The sequence below is a fragment of the Heliangelus exortis genome, chromosome 28 (genome assembly GCF_036169615.1).
Source record: "Heliangelus exortis chromosome 28, bHelExo1.hap1, whole genome shotgun sequence".
In the NCBI taxonomy this organism is placed as follows: domain Eukaryota; kingdom Metazoa; phylum Chordata; class Aves; order Apodiformes; family Trochilidae; genus Heliangelus; species Heliangelus exortis.
Genome location: NC_092449.1, coordinates 4,127,887 through 4,150,782, shown reverse-complemented (window position 1 = coordinate 4,150,782; position 22,896 = coordinate 4,127,887). Strand labels below are relative to the sequence as shown.

General features: G+C 59.3%; 4 protein-coding genes across 6 annotated transcripts in view; all 4 read left to right on the top strand.

Annotated features, from left to right (window-relative positions):
• Positions 1-574: 574 nt before the first annotated feature.
• SGTA (small glutamine rich tetratricopeptide repeat co-chaperone alpha) lies at positions 575-8,249 on the top strand. Its single transcript, XM_071728016.1, has 10 exons — positions 575-727; positions 859-943; positions 2,307-2,406; positions 3,788-3,892; positions 4,072-4,207; positions 4,945-5,007; positions 5,400-5,437; positions 6,198-6,287; positions 6,601-6,724; positions 6,981-8,249. Exons 1-9 carry the CDS (start codon positions 590-592, stop codon positions 6,713-6,715), a joined length of 870 nt encoding a protein of 289 aa, XP_071584117.1. The 5' UTR covers positions 575-589; the 3' UTR covers positions 6,716-6,724; positions 6,981-8,249.
• A 1,251-nt stretch (positions 8,250-9,500) lies between these two features.
• On the top strand, positions 9,501-14,457 carry SLC39A3 (solute carrier family 39 member 3). 2 transcript variants are annotated; one of them, XM_071728015.1, is made up of 4 exons: positions 9,501-9,602; positions 10,866-11,093; positions 11,755-12,485; positions 14,100-14,457. In XM_071728015.1, the coding sequence occupies exons 2-4, from the start codon at positions 10,887-10,889 to the stop codon at positions 14,101-14,103; spliced, it is 942 nt and encodes a 313-aa protein (XP_071584116.1). In that variant the 5' UTR covers positions 9,501-9,602; positions 10,866-10,886; the 3' UTR covers positions 14,104-14,457. The 2 variants fall into 2 exon arrangements, with proteins under 2 accessions (XP_071584116.1, XP_071584114.1); XM_071728013.1 differs by lacking the exon at positions 14,100-14,457 and having other exon boundaries at positions 9,545-9,602; positions 11,755-14,073.
• A 1,413-nt stretch (positions 14,458-15,870) lies between these two features.
• DIRAS1 (DIRAS family GTPase 1) lies at positions 15,871-20,055 on the top strand. The gene is made up of 2 exons (XM_071727914.1): positions 15,871-16,065; positions 18,087-20,055. Exon 2 carries the CDS (start codon positions 18,111-18,113, stop codon positions 18,705-18,707), a length of 597 nt encoding a protein of 198 aa, XP_071584015.1. The 5' UTR covers positions 15,871-16,065; positions 18,087-18,110; the 3' UTR covers positions 18,708-20,055.
• Positions 20,056-22,763: 2,708 nt separating this feature from the next.
• GNG7 (G protein subunit gamma 7) overlaps positions 22,764-22,896 on the top strand; it is a 64,825-nt gene continuing 64,692 nt past the window's right edge. For both annotated transcript variants that reach the window (XM_071728017.1, XM_071728019.1), the window contains exon 1: positions 22,764-22,884. The gene's annotated coding sequence lies outside the window, so the exon portion shown is untranslated. The remainder of the gene's footprint in view (positions 22,885-22,896) is intronic.

Sequence of the window (22,896 nt, the reverse complement as noted above, 5' to 3'; positions counted from 1 at the left end):
TGGGAAAAAAGAAAAGAAAGGGGGTGTGAAAATGGGGGAAAAAAGAAAAGAAAGGGGGTGTGAAAATGGGGGAAAAAAGAAAAGAAAGGGGGTGTGAAAATGGGGGAAAAAGAAAAGAAAGGGGGTGTGAAAATGGGGGAAAAAGAAAAGAAAGGGGGTGTGAAAATGGGGAGGAAAAAAGAAAAGAAAGGGGGTGTGAAAATGGGGGGAAAAAGAAAGAAAGGGGGTGTGAAAATGGGGGGAAAAAAGAAAGAAAGGGGGTGTGAAAATGGGGGGAAAAAAGAAAAGAAAGGGGGTGTGAAAATGGGGGGAAAAAAGAAAAGAAAGGGGGTGTGAAAATGGGGGGAAAAAAGAAAAGAAAGGGGGTGTGAAAATGGGGGGAAAAAAGAAAAGAAAGGGGGTGTGAAAATGGGGGGAAAAAAAGAAAAGAAAGGGGGTGTGAAAATGGGGGGAAAAAAAAGAAAAGGGGGTGTGAAAATGGGGGAAAAAAAAAGAAAAGGGGGTGTGAAAATGGGGAAAAGAGAAAAGGTGTGGTGAAAACAACAGAAGTGTTGTGGGGGAGGCTCAGTATTTCTATTTTTAGGGGGCAATGTTGATTTTTCTGCCTCTTTTTTTCCCCCCAGTGGCCATCCAGTGCCTGGAAACAGCTTTTGGGGTCTCCCTGGAAGACCAAGGCCTGGCTGTGTCCCAGACTCTGCCCGAAATCTTTGAAGCTGCTGTAGGAAAGGTGAGTGAGAGCCCTAAAAAAAAAAAAAAAGTTCCCACTGGAGCAGCCAAAGCAAGAAACTGCTGGGGGAGGGAAAAGGTTTGGGATTGGGGACATCCCTGTGGGAATCCTCATCTCCTTTTCCTTGGCAGGAGCCTGAGCACAGCAGAACAAACTCAGAGCCTGTCACCCCCTCAGAAGATGATGTAGCTGAGGCTGAAAAGCTGAAGACTGAAGGTGAGGAGCTTTGGGGGAGCCAGGAGGAGGGAGGAGGGCTGGGGAATGCTTGGGTTGGGAAAAAAGGGGGGGAGCTTGGCAGAATTTTGCTGCCTCAGAGCGTTTCCTCTGCCTCTGTCACCTTTTTTATTTTTCAAGAGCTTCCTCTGAGCCAGCACAGAGCAGGGGGCTGCTCTGGGGAGGCCTCAGCACCTCCTGAGGGGATTCTGTGAGGCCACAGCTTGAGTCCTGGGTCCAGTTCTGGGCCCCTCAGCTCAGGAAGGAGATTGAGGTGCTGGAGCAGGTCCAGAGAAGAGCAAGGAGGGTGGGAAGGGATCCAGCACAAGTCCTGTGAGGAAGGGCTGAGGGAGCTGGGGGTGTTGAGGCTGGAGAAGAGGAGGCTCAGGGGAGGCCTCATCACTCTCTCCAACTCCCTGGATCCTGGTTGGAGTCAGGTTTAGCCCCAATGGGATGAGGTTCAACATTCCAAGTGCTGCACTTTGGCCACAACAACCCCCTGGGGAGCTCCATGGGGCACAGAGGGGCAGAAAGGGACCTGGGATTGCCAGGAAGCTGAAGAGGAGCCAGCAGTGTGGCCAAGAATCCCAAGGGCATCCTGGAAGAGGAAGAGTGTGGCCAGCAGGTCCAGGGAAGGGATTCTGCCCCTGGGGAGGCCACAGCTTGAGTCCTGAGTCCAGTTCTGGGCCCCAAAATTCAGGAAGGAGATTGAGGCCCAAAGGAGGCAACTGGGCTGGGGAAGGGATCCAGCACAGATCCTGTGAGGAGAGGCTGAGGGAGCTGGGGGTGTTGAGGCTGGAGAAGAGGAGGCTCAGGGGAGACCTCATCACTCTCTCCAACTCCCTGAAAGGAGGTTGGAGCCAGGGGGGGGTTGGGCTCTTTTCCCAGGCAACTCTCAGCAAGACAAGAGGGCACAAGAGGTCTCAAGTTGTGCCAGGGGAGGTTTAGGTTGGACATGAGAAAGAATTTCTTTCTGGAGAGGGTGCTCAGCCATTGGGATGGGCTGCCCAGGGAAGGGGTGGATTCTCCATCCCTGGAGATATTTCCAAAGAGCCTGGATGTGGCACTCAGTGCCATGGGCTGGGAACCACGGGGGGAGTGGAGCAAGGGTTGGACTTGATGAGCTCTGAGGTCCCTTCCAACCCAACCAGTTCTGTGATTTTGTGATTTTTGGGGTTCCAGGGTCAGGAATTGCTGCTCCCCAGGTCCCTGCTGGCAGTTGGGTTGCCCAGTGAGCTGCAGGCAGCTGAGTTCTCTCTCCTGTTCCAGTTTCTGAAGTGGAACGTGGCTCCTGGCCTCTCACTGCTCTTTGTCCCCGTTTTTTTTCACTTGTTAATAATGAGCTTTTTCTCCACCACCTCTTCAGGAAATGAACAAATGAAGGCAGAAAACTTTGAAGCTGCTGTGTCCTTCTATGGAAAAGCAATTGAGTTAAATCCATCCAATGCTGTCTATTTTTGCAACAGGTACCCAGGACCTTTCTCCACCCCTTTCTCCCCTTTTCCTTTCTTTCCCTCTTTCCTTTCTTTTCCCTCTTTCCTTTCTTTTCCCTCTTTCCTTTCTTTTCCCTCTTTCCTTTCTTTTCCCTCTTTCCTTTCTTTTCCCTCTTTCCTTTCTTTTCCCTCTTTCCTTTCTTTTCCCTCTTTCCTTTCTTTTCCCTCTTTCCTTTCTTTTCCCTCTTTCCTTTCTTTTCCCTCTTTCCTTTCTTTTCCCTCTTTCCTTTCTTTTCCCTCTTTCCTTTCTTTTCCCTCTTTCCTTTCTTTTCCCTCTTTCCTTTCTTTTCCCTCTTTCCTTTCTTTTCCCTCTTTCCTTTCTTTTCCCTCTTTCCTTTCTTTTCCCTCTTTCCTTTCTTTTCCCTCTTTCCTTTCTTTTCCCTCTTTCCTTTCTTTTCCCTCTTTCCTTTCTTTTCCCTCTTTCCTTTCTTTTCCCTCTTTCCTTTCTTTTCCCTCTTTCCTTTCTTTTCCCTCTTTCCTTTCTTTTCCCTCTTTCCATCCATTCTCTGGGCTGCTCCTTGTGTTTCCTGCACTTTGGGGGTGGTTTCAAAGCTCCACTCAGAGCCTTCCCTGTGCCTCCTGCCAGTTCCCTGCCCTGGCATCCCCAGATAGGATGTGGGTGTGGAAACCAAACTCTATCAGGCACTTGAGGAGAGGTGAGGATGCCAAGAAATGGTTTTCTCTCATCTAATTACCTCCAAGTGAGGTTGGGAGCCTGGGTTTGAGAGGCTGAGGTGGTGATAAAAAGAAGGGAGGCTCCTTACTGAGGATGAGAGAGCTTGGAGTGTGTGCAAGTGAATTTTCTCTATTTTTTTTTCAGTTTGAATTTCCTCTTTTTTTTTTTTTTTTTCAGTTTGAGAAGTTCTTTTAAGGCAACTGTTAAATAAATCAGGCTTGGGATCAGGGTTTGGTTGGGTTTTCTGCTGAGCAGGGGTAAAAATGAGGTGCACACATTCTGCTGACCTGGGGAGGGGCTTCCTGAGGGGGGGCACCAAATAAATCAACTAAAAAGTGATGCTTTGAGCTGGGGGAGGGTCAATCCCCTGAGGATTTGGGCAGTTTCCTGTCAGAATGAGGATTGAAGGAGCCTCCAAAACATTTTTTTTCCCTCTTTTTTGTGTGGGGAGGTGGATGGAGCATTTTGAGAGATCAGGGGGCTCTGAGCATGCAGGGGGAGAGCCTGGGGGGGTTTGGGCAGCAGCTGCCTGGCCTGGATTTATGTCAAAAAATCATTTTTTTTTTTTTTTTTCCCTTTGATAAGAGGAGACTCTGGGAAAGGCCTCGGGGGTGACCTTGCTCAGCATTTTCCAGCTGATAAAAGCTTTTTTTCCTCCTCTTTCTCCATCCTCTCCAGAGCTGCTGCCTACAGTAAACTAGGAAATTATGCTGGGGCAGTGAGAGACTGTGAAAGAGCCATTGGCATTGATCCAAACTACAGCAAAGCTTATGGCAGGATGGGGTAAGTCAGAACATGGAATTTCTCCTGGGATTTTCATCTCACAGCCCCTCCTGGCAGTGTGGAGCTCCCTGGGGTGGCAGCTCTGCTGGAGGAGTGGCAGGAAAGCTCCAAGGGCTTCTCTAACTCTGTGGCTTCTTTTAATTTATTTTTATTTTTATTTTTTGTTTCCACCTGCCTAGCTTGGCCCTCTCCAGTTTAAACAAACACACAGAAGCTGTTGTTTACTACAAAAAAGCTCTGGAGCTGGATCCAGACAACGAAACCTACAAATCCAACCTGAAAATTGCTGAGCAGAAAATGGAGACTCCCAGCCCAGTGAGTTCTGAAGTGAATGCTCATTATCTGAGGGGGGGGTAGCACAAAAAAAGGGCTCTGGGCTGCAGGGAGTGCAGGTTGTGATGAGAATAAATACAAATCTGAGGGGAGGAGAGGTGCAGGGAGCAGCCCCTCTGACACCTTGGGCTCCTGGGAGAGCTGAGGAGGAGGGTGTTGAAAACTTTTGCCTTAAGCACCTTTTTTAATTAAAGTCACTGCTCCTAGAATTCAGCCTTTTTTTTTTTTCCTGTTAGCAGTACCAAAAGAGCTGCTACTTTTTTTTTTTTCTTAAAAAAAAAAAGATTTTTTTTTCCCTTCTTAAAAGAAACCTGGGAGCTTTCCTAGCCAGAAAGCTGGTGAGTGCTCTGCTGCCATGCTCAGTGCAGAGACATCTCTATCATTTGGAAGGGGGTTTTAATTTTCCAGAGACCAGGAGTGGGCTGGATGCCTTTAATGTGGCAGGGGGGTTAATTGGTTGTTAATTTGTTGGTGGTGGGGGGGGCTCAGCTGGTGAGAGCCTGACCCCCAAGTCACCTCTGACTCCCTCAGCCTCCTCCCCTGGGGCTGTGAGGGAGCTTCCCAGCTGGACCCAGGCAGAGTTTGTCAGGATTGAAAGGGAAATTCTGATAACCCTGGGAATAAAGTGTTAGAGCTCCTTGTAAGTGACACCAGAAAGGGAGGGGACATCATTTCTCTGTCCTTTTTTTGTTTTTGTTTTTTTTTTTTTGTCCCCACAGACGGGTGGCCCGGGAGGCTTCGACTTGGCAGGCTTGCTGAACAACCCTGGCTTCATGAGCATGGTAAATGTGACCCCAAATCCCAGCCCATGGGCTGTTTGGGATGGGATCCAGCAGTCTGTGGCACAGGGAGCTCCTCTGGGGCAGATTTGGGGTTTTTTTTGTTTCCTGCCTGGGTGTCCCGGGAGGAAATTCTGCTGCTGCTGCTTCATGAAGGTCAAATAAAAAGCCAGAGATTTCTTTACAGGTTTCCCCCTGCCATGTGCTGGGTGCCTGTGTGTGACACTCTGCTTCTCTCAGCTATTTTTGTCCTGTTGAGCTGTTTCCAAGCCTTTCTGCCTTTGCTTTGTGTGTGGCTGAATGGCACAACCTCTGCACCTCTCCCCAGTCACTGCTGACAGAACAGGGTGTAATAATTTTATTTTATTTTTTTTTTTCTCCCCCTCTTTAACCAGGCCTCTAACCTAATGAACAACCCCCAAGTACAGCAGCTGTAAGTTGCATCTTTGGTTTTTCTCTGTGAATTGTTTGAGGTTCTGGGTGGTTTCCAGTGTTTGCAGGAGGTGTGGTGGTGGTGGGAGGGAGAAGGTGCAGGGTGGGCAGGCTCCAAACCAGCCCTGTCACTTGAGCTGGTGTTTATTTTGAGCCCTGAAGAGGGAGCTTGGTCAAAACGTTGGCAGGAGGGGCTGTGGCACTGGGACTGGGAAGTTTTTTGGGGACACTTTTGGGTTGTGGGGTGCTGGAGTCAGGTTCTCCCAGCTCAGCCAGGATAAATTCCCATTCTTTGTGCCTTGGGGTTAATGTGGATCAATTCCCCCCGATGACTGTGAGATGCTTGGGTGATCATAAAGTGAAATGAATGAAAAATAAAGTTATAAAATGAATAAAGATAAAATTTTGAGTACCCTGGCAGAGCCCAGAGAGGCAGAGGAGCTGCTGGTGGGCTCTTTACAGGCAGCTTGGCTCACGGGCTGCATCTTGGCCAATGTTTCCATCTCCTGCTTCCAGCTGAGGTCCTGGGAACGTGGGGCTTGCACTCAGAAGAGGGGGGAAATCTCTGGGAATGAAGTAACTGACAAGATCATAAAAATTTCTGCACTTTGGGTCAGTGCTGGGGCTGCTCCTGAAAGGAAAATCTCTTCCCGTGGGGATAACTCCCTGCTCCCACTGCCCTCCCAGCCCAAACCCAGCAACTCCTCTGTGTCTGCTTGGTTTTTTTTCCTGCTCTGAGCTTTGCTTTCCTCTTCCTGCAGGATGTCAGGGATGATTTCTGGGGGTCACAATGCCATGGGGGCCACGGGCACCACCCCCTCCACCAACGACCTCGCCAGCCTTATCCAGGCGTGAGTAGAGCTGGGGGGTTGCTGCAGGCAGGGCTTGGATTTTTGGGGTGGGAGGGAGGGTGAAATAAACCTGGAAAACGAGCAGAAAAGTGAACGTGGAAAATGAACAGAAAAATGAAGCTGAAAAATGAACAGAAAAACGACCAGAATTTGATGCTGAGCAAGGCTCAGCCTGTGGGTGTGGTGCTGCCTCTTCTGGGGAGGGGGCTGTGGGGTTCTGAGGAGGGGCTGTGGGGGATTTCCTGGCCCCCAGGCTGCCTGCAGGGCAGAGACACTCAGGGGGGGGCTTTGGCTCCTTTTTTTTCTCCTCCAGGGGCCAGCAGTTTGCTCAGCAGATGCAGCAGCAGAACCCAGAACTTATAGAGCAGCTCCGGAGCCAGATCAGGAGTCGAACTCCAAGTGCCAGCAATGAGGATCAGCAGGAATGAGCCCTCCAGGTGAGGAATTCCTGGGAATCCAGCTCTTTGCCTGCAAAAATCTTCCTGCTGTTTTCACTGGAGCAATTTGGGGGGGGTCCCTCCCATGCAGGTTGGGGTCTCTCTGCTCCAGGGCTCAGCCCTGAGGAGCAGGGAGGGAGAGTTTTTCCCCTCTCAGGGCTGCCAAACCCCTTTTCTGTGTTTCAGGGGGGGTTGGAAGGGACAATTTCTGGTCTGAAAGATTGAATTTGCAACTCTTGTCTCCCTGTCTCTGCAGTGCAGTCCCTGGGACCCCTGTTCTTTGCTTTACAAACTGGAAGCCATGTGCGTGTTGCCATTTCTTGAGTTTTGGAAGTGTCCAAGAGATGGGGGGGAGGGGAGGGGAGGGAGGGAAAAAAAAAAAAGAATGGAAAACCCAACCACTTTCTCTGCCCTGCGTGTTAAAGACAGCTTCACACTTCCCTTCCCCACTCTTCATCCCTCAGCCTTCCCATTAGTCTTTTTATTTTTATTTTATTTTATTTTTTTTTCCTCTCTCTCTCTTCTGGAAGATCCAGCAAGCTGAACACAAGCCAGCACCCTCAGTCTTTCTAAAGAGACTCAGAAAATTTACCCACACTGTTACATTTCTATCATCTTGCCTACTTGGGGAATTTTTTTTTTAACCCCTTTTTTCTGGGAGAAGGAAATGCTCCTCACTCCAGGACCTCTGCTCCATCCCCCCAGCCACTTCAGAGAAGTGTTGGTGCCCTGACCCCTGTTTCATCTCCCTCCCAGTGGGGTTTTGGTCACTCTGGAGCTCCCAGGACCTTTTTGCCTCCCCAGAAGGGGATTTTTCCTGGCTTTATCCCAGCCAGGAGGTTGGTGGTTGAGGTGCAAGGGGGGTGTTTGCCCAGGCAGAGCATTTCCAGGGCTGCTTCTCCTTGGGCTTCCATCCTGCCTGGCAAAACTTGATCCCTTGTGCAGTAATAATCATGGATCTGTCTTGGGAATGATCCAAACTGTGAAATAAATCAGGTTGGGACAGCAAGATCCGGGGGCTGGGGATGTTTAAAAAAAAAAAAAAAAAGGATTTTTTTGGGGGTTTGTTTGTTTGTTAATTTTTTTTTAATGTCTTTTATGCATGTAAATAACCAACCTGGTTGCCTGTGGAATGGTTGGGGGGGAGCAGAGGGGCTCAAACCCCTGCTCTGGATCCCCAGGAATCCCAGCAGGATTCACTCCTGGGGGAGGAAAAGCTCCATCCACCTGCAGCCCCCTCCTCTCTGCTCTCCCAGCTGCTCCCCCCAGGAGGTTTGGGCTGAGAACAGGGGTTTTTAGCTCCCTCTCTGAGTTGTTTTTAACGTGGGGGTTTTGGGGGGGGGGGTTCTGTTTGCACCCTGCTGAGGGTGGAAAAGACCCTTTGAGGAGAGCTGGGTGTGAGTGAGCAGGTGGGTCTGAAAATGAATATTAAAAAAAAGAAAAAAATAATAATAATTTGTAAATGCTCCATGAAGTAATCTGTGGTTAATGTAACTTGTGAAGAATAAAATATTTGGACACTTTATTGCTTTTCCCTCTTGCCTGCAGACCCAGGGCTTGGGGGGGGGTCAGGGCTCTGCTCCCTTGGGGTGAGGCAAAACCTCCAGATGGGATTTTTTCCTCCTCTCCCAGGTTTTTCAGTTCTTGCTGGAATGCTCCTGGGATTTCAAGAACTTCTTTCCTTTTTCTCCAGCTGTTTTTTTGCAACCTAAAAAAAATTGTAGATATCCTGTTCTAAAAGGAGAGGTTCCAGCCTGTAGGACAGCGTGGAAAGGAAAAGCTCAGGAATTGTCCCGAAGGAGGAAAACACAGGGATTTCTCCTTGGGAATCATTTTTTGGGATTATTTTGATGCTTTTTCTTTATCTTTGCTTTGATGCCTTCAAGCTGCTCCTGGCTTTGCAGGGCTGTGGCTGGACCTGAGGGAGGAGGAGACCCGATGGAGAAGGAGTACGCTGACGGCAGCCTTAAAAACGCATTTATTTTATTTTATTTTATTTTTAAAGTCTTTCCAGCCCCGCAGGGCCCGCTCTGTAGCTGTTTAACCCCGGGCCTCTCCGCCGCGCTCAGTGTTTCAGGCGGGCGCCATTGGGCGGCGCACGGGTGGGGAGGCGTGGCCGTGACGACGGGCGGGCGCGGCAGCCAATGAGCTCGCAGCTCTTCTCACCTCGCCCAATGAGAAAGCGTCGTGGGCGGGCGCTACTGGAGGAGCGGCCGGGGCTGCGTGCGGAAGCCGGAAGCGCGGGGAGGGGGCGGTTACCGTGGCAACGGGGGCGGCCATTGGGGTGAGGGGGGCCCGGGGGCGGCTTCCTGAGGTAATGGCGGGGAGGGGAGGGGCGGGGGGGGCTCTTCCTGAGGTAACGGGAGGGCTGGCGGCGTTTGGGGGTGCGGGGTCCCCGCTCTGAGGGGTTGGGGCCCCGGCCGAGCTGCGGAGCCCCCTCCGGGAGGCCTTTTTATCCCCCCCCCCCACCTCCTCTCCTCGGTTTTACCCCTCCTGGGGTGCTCCCTGCCCCCCCCAGGGTAGGGCAGGGGGACAGATCCAGCCCCAGCTCCGCTCAGCTGGGGGGCGTGGGGAGCGTTGGCTTTTGAGGGGAAATCCTGAGATTTAAAGCATCGTGCAGGAGGAAAACCCCTTTTTTTAATTTATTTATTTTTTTTCTTTGCTTCCGCAGAGGGTTGGCCGCTGTAAACCGGTGTTTTTCACGGCTCTGCCTCATGTTTTCCACTGCTTCAACCTTCCCCTGAGGGCTGCGAAGCTCAGCAGGGCCCGGCCTGAGTTAATTGTTGATTTTACCGATGTTTTTAGGTTGCTGACAGAATCCGGGCGGGGGTGGTGCCGGTTCCTGGAGACCTGGAGGAGAGGAGAGGAGAAACTCGAGGTATTTCTTCTTCCTGCTTCCTTTTTCCCCAAGCCCAACTCTGCCCCAGGGGCACAAAGGGGGAGCTGGAGGCTTTACTGCTTAATAAAAAAAAAAAATAAATTCGGGGGGAGGTTGGATTTGTGAGTAACGAGCAGATCTGTGCCAGAGGAGGGGAGAAGCCTGGAAACAGGAGGTTTTTTTCTTCCTCTCTGCTGCCCTGGCAGCTCCCTGGCTGCCTGGCACAGGGAGGTGCTGCCTTCCCAGCTCTCCTGATCCCAAGGGCTCCTTGCTCAGGTTTTTTCCTGAAGGAGTTGACTCCAGCACCTCGGGGGAGTCCAAACCCTTCTCCTCCTGCTGGCACCGAGCACAGAACTGCAGAAAGGCTCCAAACCCCCCCCCCCCTGCCCCAGCAGAGTTCTCCCTGCTCCCTTTTTACCAACTCCAGCCTGCTGTGCAGAGCTGCTGACAGTGATTAATGCTGGCAGCCCCCCGGGGAGGTTTTTTTAGCCTCAGGAATCTTTTTAGATTCAAATTAATTTGCTGCTCCAGCAAGCAGGTATCCAATTTTTTACCTTGTCCATCACAGGAGGGGAGGGGGCTGGTGGGGATGTTCTGGAAATGTTCTGGGTGAGTTCCCCACCCTGCTGGGGGCTTGTTGGGGGCTGTCTGGAGGTGACCTCCAGCAGAACCTCGTTGGGGTGGCCCTGGTGGGAGTTCCCAGCTCAGCTGGGGGGCAGTGGGAAGCAAAATCCTGGGATTTTTGGTGGTGTCAGGAGTGGAGGGAGCTGGGCACGTGGCTCTGCTTTTATAAATGGGTTTGACTTTCTTGTTTGGTAAAATGGTTTTTGGAAACAAGGCTCAGTGCTGCTGCCTGTAACCTCTCACATCTCAAATTAAGCCAATTTTGGGGGCTCAGACAACTCCAACCCCTCCATTTTCCTCTTTTTTTGGAACAACCTCTGCCTCCTCCTCCTCTGTTTCCCCCTCTGGCACGGGGGAACCTGCCAGGGGATGTCTGCAGGGTTTCCCTTTCCAGATCCAAGGCATCCAAGCTCCCACCACCTCCTGGCATGGAGCAGACACCCAGCTGTGACCCCCCCGTGGTGACAGAGCCTCAGGGAACCACTCAGGAGTGAACCCAACCCAAAACCTCCCCAGAACCTTGGAGGGGAACCCGACAAAGGCCACTGCCTCGCATCCCACTTTTTTTTTTTCTCTTTAAAAAACCCAAAATCTCCCTTTTTTGTGAGTTTTTTTTTTTTTTTTTTTTTTCTCCCACAGGTTCTCAGCCCAGGAAGCACCATGAAGATCGTGGTGGCCAAAGTGCTGTGCCTGCTGGGCATCTGTGTCCTGATGCTGGCCGGGTCCCTCCTGCCTGTCAGGATCATTGATGCTGATTATGAGAAGGCTCACAGCTCCAGGAAGGTCCTGGCCCTCTGCAATTCCTTTGGAGGAGGGGTCTTCCTGGCCACCTGCTTCAACACCCTGCTGCCTGCTGTCAGGGAGAAGGTAATGGCCACCTTCCCCAGGCCCCCAGAGCTCTGTCCCTGAGGGGGTTTTATCAGCAGAGAGAGGTTTGGGTTGGGAGGGACCTTTGAAGACCATCACCCAGTGGGCAGGGACCCCTCCCACCAGCCCAGGGGGCTCTGAGCCCCCTCTGACCTCAAACACCTCCAGGGATGGGGCAGCCACAGCTCCTCTGGGCAACCAGGGGCTCATGGAACTGGGGGGGGGGTCCCCATCTTGCCCGTGGAGCCTCCTCAGAAGGGGCTGTGCTGTGCCCAGTGCCAGTTTGTGTGGTGCCCAGTGCCAGTTTGTGTGGTGCCCAGTGCCAGTTTGTGTGGTGCCCAGTGCCAGTTTGTGTGGTGCCCAGTGCCAGTTTGGTTACTGGTGACTGTCCAGCTGGGGTAACTGGGGGATTTCTGGATGGGGATTTCTGGGGGATTTCTCCAAGCTCCTGATGTTTGGGTGTGTTTCAAACCCTTCCAGACAGCCCCCAACCTTCTGCTGGAAGGCAGAGAGAGGGCTGCCCTGTCTCTCACTCTGTAACAATCAGCATCACAGCTCCATGCAGTGCATTTTCAGAGCTGTGTGAACACAAAGAGGAGTCACTTCCCTTCAGAGGGACTCCAGGGAGTGATTCCCTACGGATCCTTTCCTCCTTTTCCAGCTCAGTGAAGTCCTCAAGCAGGGCAACACGACCACGGATTACCCGGTGGCCGAGACCATCATGGTGGTTGGTTTCTTCCTGACAGTCTTCGTGGAACAGCTCGTCCTGACCTTCCAGAAGGACAAACCTTCCTTCATTGACCTGGAGACCTTCAATGCTGGCTCAGATGTTGGAAGTGACTCCGAGTACGAGAGCCCCTTCATTGCCTCTGCCCGGGGACGTCCCCTCTACTCCGACCACAGCCCCCACTCCCACGGCCTCAGCATCCAGGAGCTTTCCCATTCCGGCCCCCTCCGCCTCCTGGGGTTGGTTTTTGCTCTCTGCACACATTCCATCTTCGAGGGGCTGGCCCTGGGCTTGCAGGAGGAAGGTGACAAAATCCTCAGCTTGTTCCTGGGAGTCGCCGTCCACGAGACGCTGGTGGCCGTGGCTCTGGGCATCAGCATGGCCAAAGCCTCCCTGCCCATCAAGGACGCTGTGAAACTGGCCCTGGCTGTCAGCCTGATGATCCCTCTGGGCATCAGCATCGGGATGGGGATCGAGAGCACCCAAAACTCAGCCAGCAGCATCATCTCCCTCCTCCTGCAAGGCCTGGCGGGAGGCACCTTCTTGTTCGTCACCTTCTTCGAGATCCTGGCCAAGGAGCTGGAGGACAAGAACAATCGGCTCTTGAAGGTTCTCTTCCTGGTGTTGGGTTACACCCTGCTGGCCGGGATGATCTTCATCAAGTGGTGAGATTGGGGGGGGGGAAAAAAAGAGTTGGGAAGCAAACCTCAGCTCCTGGCCTGCTCCCGGGGCACCTGGAGGAGCTGCTCTCAGCCCAGCTGAGGCTGCACAGCCGGGAGAAACCTCCCGGTCCTGCTTGGTGTTTCCCGAGAGACCCGGGGGAAGGAGAATTTCATCCTGTGTGCTCCGAGGGAGATAAACACGAGGAGTGTCCCGGCGTGGGGGTGTCCCCGAGGCACCCTCCCTGCTGCTGCCTCTCTGGGCACAGCACAAAGCTGGAGAAATCCGGGGCTGGGGCTGCCTGCCGGGAGCTGCTGCCTCCCTCCTCCTCCTCCTCACCCCCGGCGGAGCTCGGCATCACCTCCCTTGGCCCTCGGCTTCCCGGGAGGGGACAAAGGACACCGGGAGGGGACAAAGGACACCGGGAACGGCCCCGGAGGAGCGGGGAGGAGAGGAGAGGAGGGGGTGGCGGAGCGCGCAGCCGCCTTAAGCGGCTTAGGGTTTTTTTTTCAGCAAAACCTCGGTTGTAAGAGCTGCCAAAAATACCCTCCCTGGCGGGGCGGTGCCACGGGCCGGGCCCCGCTGCAGCATCCCCCGGGACCGCCGCCATTTTAACCCAGAAAGGGCTCCGGGAGCCTTTGATCCGCGGTGATTAACGAGAACCGGGACCGCTCCTCCGCGTCTCAGCCATTCCCGGAGCATTCCCTGGGGAATCCTCCGGCAGCAGCTGAAGGCTGAGAAACCCTCGGGGCCGCAGCTTCCCTTCCCCGGCATCGATTTCCCGAGGAGCAGGGAGCGAGGCTCCGGATTTGAGGACAAACGTTGGGGTTTGAGGTGTGGGGTTCTGCTGCCGGCACCGGCACCGCACCCGCTGCTCTGCCGGCGTTTCCAAAGGGGAGAAATCCCCATTCCCAGGGGATTCAGGAGGTTGTGGAGGAGCCATCTGCCCGCACACGAGTGGCCTTGTCCCTGTCCCTGTCCCCATCCCCAGAGCACAGACTAAGGGGGGGGGGGGAGCTCAGCGCATCCCACCGGGATCCTTCGGCTTCATCCTGCCGGGATCGGAGCCTGGAGCCGGGATCAGAGCCTGGAGCCGGGAACATAACCCTCCCCCCCTGCAGGGTAATGAGTGTAATTAGCTGTAGGAGCTTGTGAGGAGCTTCAGGATGGCGGAGGGGCCGCGGGCATGGGGCAGGAGGAGCCGGCGGGTGGCAGAGCCGCAGCAGATGGAGCCTGCCGGGAATCGTCCCCCCCGCTCCCCCGGTAATGGCTCCAACAGCCCCGGGCCCATTAATCTCGCTTTGGAAAACCGGCGTGGAAGAAGGAAAGAGGGGAGGGAGGGGGGGGCGAAGGTTTATTTTAGGCCTCGGCTGCCAGAAAGGAGCGGGGCCTGATGAGGAGGTGATTGGGCTCCAGGTGGGGAGCTGTGCCGGGCACTGCAGGAACTGCTGCCGGCAGCATCGCTCCTGCCGGGGGGGTCTCTGTGGCCCGGGGAGGGGGGGGATGAGGGGAGCTGAGACAGCCCCCTCCCTGCCCGTCTTTGGGCTCAGCCTCTTTGTTCCTGGTTGGGTTGTTTTTTTCTTTTTTCTTTTTTCTTTTTTTCCCCCCCCTATATCTAGGTGAAGGTGTTTATCCCCCCCACCCCATCTTCATCTTCCTCCTCCTTACCCCCCCAGCCCCCCCAACTTGGGTTGCCAGGAAGTTTCTTCACCCTCACCCAAAAGATCCAGGAGCAGGGATTGTGGCTCTGGGAACAGGGTGACAGCAGGGTGGGGGGGACACACACAGAGCCCCCACCTTCCATCTTCCATCCTTCCCTCTTCTGCTGGCGTTTGGGAGCAGGATGGGGGGGCACAAACCTCCAGGAGATGCCACCCCTCCTCTGCCCACCTCTTTTTGGGGGGGTTTATCCATCCGGGAGGGGCTGAGTCCAGCACTGGGGGGGGGGGGAGGAGGCTGATGGTGCTTTAAATAAAATCTCTGACTTCTGCCTTCGTGTCACTCAGTTATTTGATGTCACTCAGTTGTTTGATGTCCCTGGGGAGGCAAATCCCACCGGGAAAATATATGGGGGGGCTGCTGGCCAGGTCCCCATGGAGCTGAACCAAATGTGTGTGGGGGGCTGGACAGGATCCCCCGGTTCCCCCTTATCCCCCCCCTCCCGTGTCCCCGTGATTCAGCCCCGCGTGTTTGTGTGTCCCCCCCCCCGTCCCCCCCCCTCCCGGCAGGGCCTGAATGAAGCGGGGGAGGAGCCGCAGCGGGGCTGCTGACGGAAACTCATTCATTTCCCCTAACGAGCACTGCGGGGGGGGGAGTGCGGGATGGAAGGGGGGGCACCCCGCACCGTGGCTTTCCAGGGGTCCCCAAGGGCAGGTTGGTGTCCCCATCCGCAGGGCTGGGGGAGAGGTGGCCCCCCCCGTTCCTCAGGGGTTGTGGGGTGGCAGTGTGGGGGTGCCACTGTCCCCCCCCCGTCCTTCCTGCGGTTATTCATAGCAGCTGCAGATTTTAATTGCTGCCACTCAGGAGCTGCGTGTCACACAGCCCGGCCCGGTGCCACCAGGTCCCCTCTGGCCTTGCCAGGGACCTTCGAACACCCCCGGGTGGTGGTCACAGGGTTCTGGGGCTCCTGAGGGGACACGGGGGGTGGTGACAGAGCCCCCCCGATGCCACCCTGCACACTGTGAGCACGGGCTCCCTGTCCTGTGCTGCTGTGGCACGGTGGCAGCTGTGTTCCCAAAGCCAGACCTTGCCCGGGTCACCCCAACTGGGACATCCTGAGCCTTCCAGCTCGGGGGGGTCCGTCTGTCCTCTCTGGGTGTCCCCAAACCCACTGGCACCATCTAAGGGCCTCTGGCCCCAGCCACACATCCCTGGGCTGTGTATCCCCATCCCCCTGTCCCCCTCTATCCCTGTCTGTCTGTCCCCATTCCTGTCCCCATCCCTCTCCATCTCTCCCTGTCTGTGTATTCCTGTCCCAATCCCTGTCCGTGTGCCCCTGTCCGTCTGTCCCCATCCCTGTCCATCTGTCCCCATCCCTGTCCGTGTGTCCTCAGCCCTGTCTGACCCAGCCTGTCGCTGTCCCCATCCCTCTCCATCTGTCCCTCTCCGTGCATCCCCATCCCATCTGTCCCTGTCCGTGTGTCCCCTTTCCTGTCTGTCTGTCCCTGCCCCTGTCCATCTGTTCCTGTACGTGTGTCCCCGTTCCCGTTCGTCTGTCCCTGTCCCCATCCCTCTCCCTCTGTCCCTGTGTCCCCAGCCCTCTCTCTCTGTCCCTCCCGTCCCTCTCCGCCCGTCACCGCCGCCCGATCCCGATTCCGGAGCATCTCGGGGTTGGGCCGGGGGGTCCGGCGGCCCCGGGCGGGGCGGGCGCGGCGGGCGGGGCCGGCGGCGGGGCGGGATCGGCTCTGCGGGATCGGCTCTGCGGGATCGGCTCTGCGGCGGCCGCACCGCACCGAGCCGTGCCCAGCCCCGCCGCACCGGGCCCAGCCCCGCAGCACCGGGCGGACCGGAGCCGCCCCGGGCCGGGCCATGCACTGAGGCCGCCGCGCAGCCCCGCATCCAAGGGCGGATCCCGGGCAGGACACGGTGAGGCGGCGGCGGGCACCGCAATGCGACCGGCGCGGCGGGGAACCGGGGGGAGCGGGGACGGGGGCGGCCGCTACCGGCGGGGGGGACCGGGGGTGCCCCGGAGAGGGCAGGGCAGGGCTGGGGAGCGGCGACGGGACCCCGGGCAGAGGCGCTGGGACCCCGATCCCTGCCCCGATCTCCAGCCTGCCCCTTCTCCTGCTCCTCCATCCCTCCCGCTCCTCCATCCCTCCCGCTCCTCCATCTCTCCATCTCTCCCTCCTGCTCCTCCATCCCTCCCTCCTGCCCCTGCTCCTCCGTCTCTCCATCCATCCTGTCCCCCCTCCTCCATTCCTGCCCCTTTTCCTGCCCCCTTTTCCTGCCCCTCCATCCCTCCCCCTTGCCCCCGCCCTCCAGCCCGACCCCCAGGCCCCCCCCAGCTGCTTGTTCCCCCCCAGCCCTGGGGGGGTCCGAGTGGGAGGATGCTGGGGAGGGGGTGCAGAGCCCCCCAGCAGGATCAGGCCCGGGCTGGATCCCCGGAGCCGAGAGGAGGCTGTGGAGACCCCCCAGGCACCGGGGCTCTTGGGGGGGTGCAGGGGCCACCAGCCCCCCCCTCCCGGGTGCTGTTTGGGCCCCTCCAGCCCAGCCCCAGAGCGTGAGGGTGGGACACGGGCAGGGGGGACAGAGGCAGGACCCCTGCCAGCCCTGGACAAGCTCTGATGTCCCCCCCTCAGCAACTCAGCCGTGGCCCCTGCTCTGTCCCCTTTGTGCCAGCAACGCAGTGGGAACATTTTTCCACCCCGTGCCATCCGAGGAACATTTTTCCACCCTGTGCCTACAGAGCCCACAACGGACGAGCTTCCCGGCTGCCCGAGGTGGTGGTGGTCTCCTCCAGCCCTACTCCATCCCTACTCCATCCTTACTCCATCCTTTCTCCAGCCACCAGCCCCTGCCCGAGTGGCCACCAGCACAGAGCTTCCCGGGGCACTTTGCTGTCCCCCCCTTCCAGGCCTGTTTGTCCCCAAATTGAGGTGGAGGGTGGCAGGAGTGGAGCTGGGGACAGCCCTGTGCCCCTCTCCACAAGTGGGGACCCTGCCTGAGCATCCCCTCTGAGTGGGTACAGAGGTTTGACACTCTGAGGGTGGCCGTGGGGGTCACTAAGCCTGCAGGCCACCAGCCTGTGGCCGTGCCACACTGTCCCCTGGTGTCCCCTCTGCTTCCCACTGCGTCCCCAGGGAGGGAGAAGAGCAGAGGAATGTCAGAGGGCAGGGACAGGACAGGGTGGCACGGGGTGGCAGGACACAGGGTGAGGTGACAGAGGGTGACAGGCAGGAGCTGTGTGTGTGAAGTGACACCTGGGTGGGTGGGAGAGCTGGAGGGGTGGGCTGGGGGCTCTGGGTGCCCCGGGGTCCTTGCTGGGCTGGCGACTGCCCCGTGGGGTGGCTTCTGCTGTCCCAGGGACTCTGGGGGTCCCCCGGATGCCCGGTGTGTGTGTCCCCCCCATCCCGCTGCCGGCAGCCCGGGCCGCAGCGGCGGTGCCGGTGGCCACGGTTGGGCCATATGGGCACGGCGGGGGGCTCGTAAAAATAGCAAGTGCTGCTGCCCCCGGGGGCACCATCCTGCACCCCAGCAAGGGCACCTCAAGGGCACGGGACCCCCCAGTTGGAGCAGGGGGGAGCTGAGAACCGGGGTCAAAGTGGGGGCTGCCCCATTCCCCTGCAAAGCAGAGCCCAGGGGCGTCCATCCTGAAGCCCCTGGGAGGTCCATCCTGAATCTCCTGGGGGATCCATCCTGAAGGCCCCAGAGGGTCCATCCTGAAGCCCCCGGAGGGTCCATCCTGAATCCCCCAGAGGGTCCATCCTGAAGCTCCTGTCGGGTCCATCCTAAAGCCCCCAGGGTGTCCATCCTGAAGCTCCTGGGGGGTCCATCCTAAAGCTCCTGGGGGATCCATCCTGAAGCCCCCAGAGGGTCCATCCCGAAGCCCCGGGGTGTCCATCCTGAACCCCCCGGGCTGACCCTTCCCCCTGTGCTCTCCCCCGCAGCGTGGGCAGCGTCCCGGGGTCACGATGCCGGAGCAGAGCAACGATTACCGGGTCGTGGTGTTCGGCGCCGGCGGGGTGGGGAAGAGCTCCCTGGTGCTGCGCTTCGTGAAGGGGACTTTCCGCGACACCTACATCCCCACCATCGAGGACACGTACCGCCAGGTCATCAGCTGCGACAAGAGCGTCTGCACCCTGCAGATCACCGACACCACCGGCAGCCACCAGTTCCCGGCCATGCAGCGCCTCTCCATCTCCAAGGGCCACGCCTTCATCCTCGTCTTCTCCGTCACCTCCAAGCAGTCCCTGGAGGAGCTGAAGCCCATCTACCAGCAGATCGTGCAGATCAAAGGCAGCGTGGAGAGCATCCCCATCATGCTGGTGGGCAACAAGTGCGACGAGACCCAGCGGGAGGTGGAGAGCAGGGAAGGGGAGGCCGTGGCCAAGGAGTGGAAGTGTGCCTTCATGGAGACCTCGGCCAAGATGAACTACAACGTCAAGGAGCTCTTCCAGGAGCTGCTGAACCTGGAGAAGAGGAGGAACGTCAGCCTCACCATTGATGGGAAGCGCTCCAGCAAGCAGAAGAGGACAGACAAAATCAAGGGGAAGTGCAGCATCATGTAGAGCCCCGGACCGGCCCGCACCCCCCCCCGTTCCGGTCCCCTCCCCTCCCACCCCGTGACTGGACGTGGCATCGCAGTGGGGCCGTCCCCTCGTCCGTCCTCTGTGCCATCACTGTGACTGTGCGGGGACACCGCCACGCACCGGCGGCGGGGGCTGCGCTCGCCCCGGCTCTGGGGGTGAAGATGGGGGGGGGGGGTCCCAACAAGCCCCGGGGGTACTCGGCCCCCCCCCGCGCCCAGCACGATGGGACCTGGGGACGCGTGGCCGGGCACCAGCGGGGACCGCACCGATCCCCCCCACGCCGCACACACCGCGCAGCACAACCGGTGGCACCGGCCCCGTCCCCACCCCCTCCCTGGTGGGGACCCCACTTCACTCCTCACGGGTGGGAAGGATGGGGTGACTTGGGGGTGTCGGTGTCACCCCTGGGGACAGTCACAGGCGCCCCAGGCCCTCCCTGTGCCCCCGTCCCCATGCCATAGAGCTCTGCTCCTTCAGGCAGAGCCCCGGGGCGGGAGCAGCCCCCGCGCGGTGCCCGCAGCCCCCCAGTGTCCCCAGCCCCCTCCCGGTGCCACCCGAGCCCCCAGCCCTGTCCCGGTGCCACAACCCCCTGAGTCCCCAGCCCTGTCCCGGTGCCTCCGAGCCCCCAACCCCCTCCCGGTGCCCCCCGAGCCCCCAGTCCTGTCCCGGTGCCGCAGCCCCCCGAGCCCCCAGCCCCGAGCCGCCAGCCCAAGCACAAAGCCTCGGGTCCGAGGGAGGTCCTGACCCAGCACAATCCTGGCGAGCTCTGCGGGAGACCCCCGGCCACCACCACAAACCCTCCTCCCCCCTCCACTTGCCCCTCTTGCCCCCTCCCCACGCAGGATGAGCCCCGCAGCCCAGCCGGGCCGCGATGCCACGGTGATGGGCGCTGCCGTTCCCTGCCACGGTGCCCTGCCGGTGGCCAGCCTGTCCCTCCCTGGCCCCCCCAGTGTCTCGTGCTGCCGGGTGGCCTGGCCCCACACCCCGGGGACCCCCAGCTCCCCCTCCCCAGCTCTGGTGCAGCCCTGCTTGTTTTCCCTCCCCCCCCAATCCCGGCCGGAGCGGGACCCCCGCCCCGTCACCAGCCCCTCGTCCCTGCGGGGTTTGTCTCTTGGCTCCGGCCCTGCTCACCCTGGGGGTGTCCCCTGGGAGATGTCCCCCTGGGGTGTCCCTGTCCCCTCGCCAGCTCTCCCCCACCCCCGGCTTTTTACAAGACGCCCCGAGCACCCAGGGGACACGGTGACAAGGTGACAAGGTGACAAGGTGACGTTCCGATGTAGCCTTTACTCTAGACATAGTCTTCCTTCAATAAAGAGATGAGAAACGCTCCGGTGTCCCGGGGGGGCAGCCCCGGGCTGGGCTGGGGGTGACACACACACACGGGGCCACGGGAGGGAGCGGGGGGGCCGCCTGCCTTCACCCCCCGTGCCTGACACGCGTGTCCGAGCATCCGTGACGCGGCACATGCCCGAGCCGTGTGCTCACACGTGCGGGACCGCGGGCACACGTGTGTCCCTGCGTGTGTCCCGTGTGCCCACCCCCACCTCCCACCCCCCCCCCCCGCCACCGGTGGGTGCCCCCCACCCCTGGCTGCCAGCGCCTTCCCGTGGGGAGGGGGTGGGAGCGCGGGGTGTGCGTCATCATGCCTGTTGCCATGGAAACCATCTGCTCCCCGGGCGCGGGAGCCGCGTGGGCATGCGGGAGAGGGGAGGGGGGGGGCGAATCGGGAGGGGGGGGGGGCATGCGGGGCTGCTGCAGGGGCCTGGGCAAGGGCACGGTTCCTTGGGGACATCGCGGCTCCGTGGGGACATCGTGGGGTGGTCAGAGCTCTGCAGGGACAGCCCCGGGCCCTTGGGGACGTCAGGGCTCCTTGGGGACGTCAGGGCTCCTTGGGATGGTGACAGCTCCGCGGGGTGGTCTGCAGGGATGGCCACGGCCCTTCCGCGACAGCCACACGCCTCTGGGGACAGGCAGGGCTCCCACGGATGGTCACAGCTCTGCGGGGATGGCTGCATCTCCGTGGCGGTGGCCATGGGTCCGTGGGGACAGTCACAGCCCTGCCAGGATGCTCACAGGTCCGTGGGGATGCTCAGGGCTCCGTTCGGACCCTCACAGCTCCACGGGGATGTCACAGCTCCCTGGCACCGGCCATGGAACCCACTCCTGTCCCCATGTCCCTCCCGTGGGCTGGGGGCAGCCACGACCCTCAGTCCAGCAGCCTGGGGACCGCGGTCCTGCTGCAGCGTGGGGTGTCCCGTGGGGTGTCCCGTGGGGTGTCCCGTGGGGTGCCCCTCAGGTGATTCTTGTTCCAGGAGGGTTTGGGTGGGCGCTGCAGTCCCCGTGCCCAAACCGGGCACCCAGCACCCAGGCTGGGGGGTACCCTGAGCTCCCCGAAACCCTCAGCCGGGTCCAGGGGGTCAGGATGGGGCTGAACGCTCCCCACAGCCCCCCCACCCCTCCCCCCGGTCCAGGCTTTAAAGCATCCGCTAATTAGCGGACGGTAATTAGCAGGAGGAAAGGCGGTGCAGCCCCTTCCACCGCTCCCCCCCCAAGCCGAGGAGGAGCCGCCGGCTGGAAAAGGCTCAAATTCAGAATTTGGGACCAAAGCAGGTCCTGGCACCCTGCCCCGCGCTGGGAGCCGCTGGCAGCGCAGGACATTGTCCCTTCTGTCCCCACCGCCTGCTCTCAGGGGGCCTTCGAGGCACCGTCCCAAAGCCGGGGGGGATCCCCCCGTGTGCCCCCAAAGCAGTTTAGGAGCCCCTGGGGTGGGTGGGGGGGGCACATGGGAGCCAAGGGGATGGGGGGGAAGCAGGGGGTTACTGGGGTGCCCCCCAACCCCGGGGCTGCCGTGGGCCCCGCAGTGGGGTCGGGGGTCCCCTGGGAGGGGAACAGCCCCACCGTGGCCTTTCTCCAGCTTGTTTCGCTGGGATTGCAACCGGTGCTTACTGGTGCCGTCTGGCTGCGCGCTGATGCGGCACTGGGATGCGCTGGGAAGAACTGGTGGAGAGCGAGGGCTGCAGCTTCCCCCGCCTGCCCCAGGGATGGGGCTCTGTCCCCAACATGGGCACCCCCCTGGGGGACACCGGGAGCCAGGAACCACCGGCCCCGGGGCCTGGGGGGAATCAAAGCCTCGATTCGGGCCGGGACGATTCCTCCATCCCGAGGCTGCTTCATCTCCCCGGGATTTCCCCCCGTGCTCGGGATTTCGGTTCCCCGGGGGGGTCGGGGGAGATGAGCCTCTTGTCCCATGCTGGGGGGCTCGGGGTGCCCCCCAGGAGGGTCGCAGAGGGGGTAACACCACGGCTGGGGGGGGGGGAGCTGTGAAGCATCGTCTCCTCCCTTCGTGTGTCCCCTCCCCCGGATTTGGGGGGTGCCCCGGGTCCAGTGGGGGTGCGGCCCAGCTGCACCCAGGGTCCTGGTGGGGGGGAATGGACGGGGGACCCAAGAGACTCTGGGGGGACCAAGGAGGTCCAGAAAATCCTGGGGAATGGGGGAGTCCAGGGGATGCTGGGGGGATGGGGAGGCCTAGGGGCTCTAAGGGGGTCCAGGGGATGCTGGGAGGATCCTGGGGGGTCCTGGGGGCTCCAAGGGGGTCCAGGGGATCCTGGGGGGATGGGAGGGTCCAGGGGGTTCTAAGGGGGTCCAGGGGATGCTGAGGAGATTGAGGGGTCCTGGGGGTTCCCAGGGGGTCCAGAGGATGCTGGGGGGATGGGGGGTTCCAGGGGTCCTAAGGGTGTCCGGGGGGGGGGGGGGTCCGTTCCCCTGCCGCCCGGGGCGCCACGTGCGGGCGGCATCACGCCCCCCCCACGGGGCTCCCATCTCATTAATATTAATGACCTATTTTACATACGACCGCCTCCTTTCCCCGCCCCCCAGCGCTGATTGGCCGCCACCCCCGCCGCTCCTCAGCCGGGCGCCGCCTCTTTCCCCGCCGCTCACAACCGAACCTGCCTGCCGCGCCCCGCCCCCCTCTTCTCCCCGAGGCGCCGGCTCCTATTGGCTGGAGGCGCTGTCAGTCAGGCGGGGGTGGGCGGGGCCTGCCCTCCCCTTGCCCGGCCGGGGCTGGGCAGCCAAGTTGCGTTGCGCGGTGGCGCTGGTGGCTGAGGCGGCGGCTCCGGCTCCTCCGCCCCTCGGTGCCCCGGCCCCGCCGAGACCGGTGAGGAACCGC

Coding starts and splice junctions, on each gene's coding strand:
- SGTA (XM_071728016.1), top strand. CDS start 590: ATGTTGATTTTTCTGCCTCTTTTTTTCCCCCCAGTGGCCATCCAGTGC. Junction 5,438..6,197: donor AACCCCCAAGTACAGCAGCT/GTAAGTTGCATC, acceptor CTCTTCCTGCAG/GATGTCAGGGATGATTTCTG. Junction 6,288..6,600: donor CTCGCCAGCCTTATCCAGGC/GTGAGTAGAGCT, acceptor TTTCTCCTCCAG/GGGCCAGCAGTTTGCTCAGC.
- SLC39A3 (XM_071728015.1), top strand. CDS start 10,887: ATGAAGATCGTGGTGGCCAAAGTGCTGTGCCTGCTGGGCATCTGTGTC. Junction 11,094..11,754: donor TGCCTGCTGTCAGGGAGAAG/GTAATGGCCACC, acceptor CTCCTTTTCCAG/CTCAGTGAAGTCCTCAAGCA.
- DIRAS1 (XM_071727914.1), top strand. CDS start 18,111: ATGCCGGAGCAGAGCAACGATTACCGGGTCGTGGTGTTCGGCGCCGGC.